The following is a 6195-nucleotide window of genomic DNA, read 5'->3' on the forward strand; positions in this document are numbered from 1 at the left end:
TGTTTTCATATATTAGTTTTATTAGATTTATATTTCTACCAGCAAGAAGTCTCTTAAACACCTTTTTCAATTAAGCAATTTGTGAGTAAAGTCCAGGTCCTTTAGTTATATTGAGCACATGTAATGTTTGTCTGCTGAAATATGTCTTCATGTACATCAAAATAGTTTCCTTTCTATGTATGGCTGTATATCACATCATTTGTTTGATAAGAAATACTGCCTACACAGGAAATAGTTTTTATAAAGTAAAATACAAGACCTAGCCAGTAAATTTTCACTTTGTATTTAAATGACTCTAGAAATAAATACTCCAGATGTTCTTAGTTTCTTATAAAAATACTTTCTTCAAAAATTACACACAGACAAAAATACTCTAATGAAATTTTCTTTCAGTCAGTTGTTTTTATTATGTGCTAGGTGCTTTGCCAGGAGCTGATATAGCAGTGAATAAAACAACACTTCCTTGCTCTTACAGTGCACAGTCTAGTTTCTGAGACTTTTTACATTGAAAAGCTTATTAGAACTCATTTGTAAAACTATCAAGCTCCAGTGTCCAGTTGGGGAAAAATCTTTGACAAATGGTTGGTCTATGTTTTGGAAATCTGCATCTTTCTGGATAATTTTAATTACATTTTTTTTAGTAATTATTTTCTTAGACTTATAGATCCATGCTGTGTTGTTTAAACATTGACTCAGTTTTCAATCTATTCTCTTGCGGCTCTTCATTTTTATCTTAATTTTTTCCCCCTCTAGTACTGTAGATTGAACTTGGGATCTTATTACACACTTGTTAGGCAGATGATCTACCATCAGAGCCAAAATGACACTCCAGCCCCCATCCCTTTTTTGTTGTTGTTGCATTAACTGTCTACAAGGTAGGCTCTTTCTATATACCTGGGCTGTGATCCTCCTACTTATGCTTCCCTCTGTCACTGGGGATAACAGAGTACAAGTTGTGCCATGCCACTGTGCTTCCTGGCATCACCATGTCCGGGTTAAGATGGAATCTCTTGAACAAAGCCAAGATCTTTTTTTCATTGAGCAGATGTTCTAATTGACAATTAACAGGTAAGCTACTGTTTTTGTTTTGTTTTTTGGTCTGGTTGTGGGACCTGAACTCTGGGCCTGGGTGCTGTCCCTCAGCTCTTCAGCTCATGGCTAGCGCTCTACCACTTCAGCCACAGTGCCACTTCTTTTTTTCTTTTTGCTTATGTGGTGCTGAGGAATCGAACCCAGGGCCTCATGCATGCAAGGCAAGCGCTCTACCACTGAGCCACCTTCCCAGCCCGTAAGCTACTGTTAATGAGATATGTTATGAAACTCAGCAGACTTAAGTGATAGGCATTATACTTCATTTCAACAGATGGTCAGAATATTTTTTTTTCATCTGAGACTAGGCCCCAGACTTGGTATCTGATGCTTATTGGTTAGTGCTCTACCATCTGAGCCACACCTCCAATCCCTGGAATTTGTTTTATAGTAACAGTAGGTAGAGATCTCAACAAAATTTTTATACCTGCTAAAAGACATTCCAGGAATGAGGAATTATGCAAAGAAAAAGGGTTAAAAAGTTGGTCTACCAAGACTAAATTTTGCCAAACTCATATGTAACTGTCTTCTACAATTCACACTTTTTTGGCACTACTGGGATTTGAACTCAGAGCCTTAACACTCAGTCAGCTTGCTTGGCAGGCACTCTTCTGATTATTGTGGAGATGCAGTCTCAAATCCTATGGAGTTTTGTGTGTGTGCCAGTCCTAGAGCTTGAACTCAAGGCCAGGGCACTGTCCCTGAACTTCTTTTGCTCAAGGCTAGCAATCTACCACTTGAACCACAGCACCATTAGCTTTTTCTATTTATGTGCTACTGAGGAACTGAACCCAGGGCTTCATGCATGCTAGACAAGTACTCTACCAGTAAACCACATTCCCAGCCCAATCCTATGGGCTTTTCTTACCAGAGATGGCCTCAAACCTTAATCCAGATGTTAGTCTCCTAAGTAGCAAAGATTTTAGGTATGATCCAACAGTGCCTGAATCATAGATATATCATTGCTTCTCTTTTCAGCCTTTCAATTTCATCTTGAGAACAGAGGCAACTTGATTTTTTTTTTTTGGGTCCAGTTGTGGGGCCTGAACTCTGGGCCTGGGTGCTGTCCCTCAGCTCTTCAGCTCAAGGCTAGAGCTCTACCACTGGAGCCACAGCGCCACTTCTGGCTTTTTTCTTTTTGCTTATGTGGTGCTGAGGAATCAAACCCAGGGCCTCATGCATGCAAGGCAAGCGCTCTACCACTGAACCACCTTCCCAGCCCTGGCAACTTGATTTTTAACTACATCTGGGAACTTCTGTTTAGTCACATTCATTATCAATGAGTCTTAGTTTGGTTACTTAATTTCTCAATCTTTAAAAGATTCTTTCCTGAGTTTTGCTGTGCTAATGTCTTTGCTTTCTTTCTTTTTTGGTGATGTACAGAGGAATCACAGTTATATAAGTCAGGTAATGAGTACATTGCTTTTTGAACATTTTTTCCTCATTTTTTCCCAGCTTTTCCCCTCTCAATTCCCCTCACAAGTTGTGTAAGTTCATTTTCAATAATAGTGTCTAGTGAGTATCACTACTGTATTTGTTCACCCTTTGTCTATTTTTGTATTCCTTCTTACCCTCCCCCAGATAAATTTATATACAAGACAAAGGTACAGAAAACAAAACAGTAACAAGGGAGGGAAAAAAACCAAAACGCAAAATAAAAACCTATTTCCATTTCTTGGAGTTAATTTTGATAAACATCATTTTATGTGCTCATATGTACATAACTATTAAGCCTTTTTGATTCTAAGAATAATATCCTCCTTCTTCAGTCTCACTGTGTGAATTCCTAGAGGCCTGTATAACTTATCATGGTAAAAGTAATACACTTGGACACGCTACCTTTTCTTAACAAGCTCACAGTCTGGCAGCTCTGCATCCCACTACTGAGAAATATAACATTACTTGTAATCCTCCAACTAGCTAGGTGTAGTGGTGCGTTTCTGTAATTTCAGCACTCGGGAAAGTGAAGTAAAAAATTATAAGTGCAAGGCCAGCCTGAGCTGCAGAGTGAGATTGTCTCAAAACAATAAAAATAAAATTCCAAGGCAGGCACCAGTGGCTCATGGCTATAATCCTTGGCTGCTCAGGAGACAGATCTGGGCAGTAAAGTCTGTGAGATTCTTATCTCCAATTAACCATCAAAAAACCAAAAGAAGTAGAGCTGTGGCTCAAGTAGTAGAGTGCTAGCTTTGAGCAGGAAAGTTAAGGGACAGTGTCTAGGCCCTAAGTTCAAGTACCAGGACTGGCACACAAACACAAAAAAATGTTCCCTTTTGCTCTGGAAAAACTGTTGTGTCACAAGTTTACATTCATACAATTTTTTAAAAAAGGTGTTTGCTGTAGTTAAAAATGTACCAGGAATAGGCTGGAGACATGGCTTAAGTAGTACTGCCACACCTATACCAACATACCTCCACATGAAGTTCCAGTGACAACAGTAAAAATGGTGCTTACATTTCCAGAATCACAAGCTCTTGTCTTTTACTAAGTCTTACAGACTATTCAAAGAGACCCTTTAGGTATAGACTTGCACTGAATTTTAATTAGAAAAGTCTAAAATAACTTAATGATTCATAATGAATTATAAAACCTAGTTAAATTGCACTAGCAAGCCAAGTATATGCCTATAGTCCCAGCACTGAGGAGCTGAGGAAAGTGAGTCCATGGCCAGCCCAAGTTACATAGTAAGATTCAAAAAACATGAAAAAATTGTGCTGTTATTTATGAGGCATTTATTTATACCTGGAAGAAACATTGCATACTTGTTTTTGTTTTCCATTTCATAAGATTATGAGGAGTTGGTCTAAAATATAAGTCAAACACAACTGAGTTATTTCTGTCTTTGAAGTATAAAGAAAACTAAATCAATACACAATTGTATTTATGAGCATAGGGAGTTTTAAGCTCATTATTTGGTTATGATAGCAATTTAGCTCATCTCAGAGAAAACGAAAAGTGGGTGTTGAGTCATGAAAACCCCAATCAATTATTTTTAGCATGCCTCTTAATTTTTCTATCCCCTGTTTTCTTGTCTTCTGTTCCTGAGTCTTGAACAGGTAACCATTTGAGGGGATGTCGTCGATAGATGGGCCATGGAGGAAGTGTCAGCTAGACCAAAACAGAAAAAGTGCATCTGTTATATCCATTATAAAATCATTATGCATTTAAAAATTTTTGTGTGTGTATGTGTGTGCCAGTTGTGGGGCTTGAACTCAGGGCCTGGGCACTGTCCCTGAGCTTTTGTGCTGAAGGGTAGCACTCTACCACTTGAGCCACAGCTCCACTTCAGGTTTTCTGTTGGTTAATTGGAGGGAAGAGTCTCACAGACTTTACTGCCACGGCTAGTTATGAACGATGGATCTCAGATTTCAGCCTCCTGAGTGGCTAAGAATTACAGACTTGAGTCACCAGTGCCTGCTTTTTTTTTTTCTTTAAGTAGTGGTACAAAGGAGTTGCCATTTAACAAAGCAGATTATGTATTAAATATCTAGCTCAAAGTCACCCTTTTAAACATTCTACCCCACTCCCCCCCTCCTTTTTTTTTTGGTCAGTCTTGGGCCTGAACTTTGGGCCTGGGCCCTGTCCCTCAGCTCTTCAGCTCAAGGCGTGGGCTCTACTACTTGAACCCAATGCCACTTCTGGCTTTTTCTGCTTATGTGGTGCTGAGGAATCGAACCCAGGGCCTCATGCATGCAAAGTAAGCACTTTACTACTGTGTCACCTTCCCAGCCCACTCTTAATTCTGTAGGACATACATTGGATTCTTGTCTGCATTTTCCCCTTCTTTTAATCATATATATTTTTTAAATTACTTCAATGTTAGAGTCAACAAAACAAGACCCACAGAAGATACGGTCATGTAAATGAAACAAGCCTTAGTGTTTACACATAGGGCTTTGAGACCTAAGAGAAGGGCGAGAAGCAATGGTGAGCACCATGAGAAATTAATTCATACTAGCTTTGATCTCACTGCTGAAGAAAATAAGCAGTAAGGTTCTTCGCAGCTCACCACATTTGACACTATTTAACATGCCATTGTCCCAGTGATATTAAAGAGAAACGCTGACAGGAAAAATAGAGTTCACTGTGGTTCTCACTGCTAAGTCCAATCAGAGCAACCCAATTCTGAAAGCTTACGTTCCTGCTCACCCAAGCACCCACAAATTTCTTACCAAACACGAAAAAGCAAATCCGGCCATAACTATATAGACTGTCCACCCGAACTGTTCGGCCACGTACCCATAGATAAATCCAACTATCTAGAGACAAACAGAATATATGAAAATACAGTCAAACTAGGGAGGAAAAAAAAGAGACTCAAATGTAAAACCAATACTTACTGCGGAAAAAAGAATAATTCCTTGAAACATCTGTTCAGCTAGCTTTTGTCCTTTGTAATCCTAGAAGTGAGGGGGGGGGGGATGTGAGAGAGATTTGGTTCCGCTCCGAAGGGTTGCAGTTTCGGAACAGGACTCACAAGGCAGCAAAAACGCATCTCCCCCGGCCCCTGTCCCAGTAAGCAATCAGATCCCGGGCTCCTAAGGGCATGTCAGCATCCTGACAGCGCGCGGGCGCCTGAAGAGGAGGGTGGACGGGAACCCAGGGGTTGGGGACCGCGCGCGGAGGACGCTCGAGGCCACCGGGTCCGTGTGGCGGACGAGGACCCCAGGCCAGACCCTCACCATCTGTGTGGGGAGCGCGCTGAGATGTTCCAGCATGGTTAGCTCAGAAGGCGGGCAGCGAGGCGAGGGCGAACGGCAGTGACGAACTGCAGCGGTCCGAATCGGACACCCAGAGTCGACTGGCGGGCCGGACAAATCCCTACGTGCGACTGCCGCGGCCCCGGAAGCGGATGTATCAGAAGGGCGCGGATAACCCCTGGCCTCGCCCTGCGCCATCGCTAGGCGACGTGCGCTTTCGCACCTGGTGGTAGCCCGGCGTCCAGCCCGCGAGGGCTGTGGCGGTGGTCGAGCCGCGGCATCGCGCACCCGTGAATGGTTCGCCGTCAGGGAAACTGGGGCCAGGAGCCGAGGCTCTGGTCCGATAAATAGTTAGTTCTAAGCCACGCTTTCGCGGCCTAACGGCTGCCTACGCACGCTGCGTCTC

The 6195-nt window shown here is 42.0% G+C and overlaps 1 protein-coding gene across 1 annotated transcript; it reads right to left on the bottom strand.

Annotated features, from left to right (window-relative positions):
- Nucleotides 1–3798: 3798 nt before the first annotated feature.
- On the bottom strand, nt 3799–6123 carry Spcs1 (signal peptidase complex subunit 1). Its single transcript, XM_070018588.1, has 4 exons — nt 5772–6123; nt 5430–5489; nt 5262–5348; nt 3799–4197 (listed from the first exon to the last, which is right to left on the bottom strand). Exons 1-4 carry the CDS (start codon nt 5985–5987, stop codon nt 4072–4074), a joined length of 489 nt encoding a protein of 162 aa, XP_069874689.1. The 5' UTR covers nt 5988–6123; the 3' UTR covers nt 3799–4071.
- Nucleotides 6124–6195: the final 72 nt, after the last annotated feature.

The sequence above is a fragment of the Dipodomys merriami genome, unplaced genomic scaffold (genome assembly GCF_024711535.1).
Source record: "Dipodomys merriami isolate MVZ:Mamm:240054 unplaced genomic scaffold, mDipMer1.0.p SCAF_13, whole genome shotgun sequence".
Lineage (NCBI taxonomy): Eukaryota > Metazoa > Chordata > Mammalia > Rodentia > Heteromyidae > Dipodomys > Dipodomys merriami.

Coding starts and splice junctions, on each gene's coding strand:
- Spcs1 (XM_070018588.1), bottom strand. CDS start 5,987: ATGGCGCAGGGCGAGGCCAGGGGTTATCCGCGCCCTTCTGATACATCC. Junction 5,490..5,771: donor GCGCGCTCCCCACACAGATG/GTGAGGGTCTGG, acceptor CCTCACTTCTAG/GATTACAAAGGACAAAAGCT. Junction 5,349..5,429: donor GAATTATTCTTTTTTCCGCA/GTAAGTATTGGT, acceptor GTTTGTCTCTAG/ATAGTTGGATTTATCTATGG.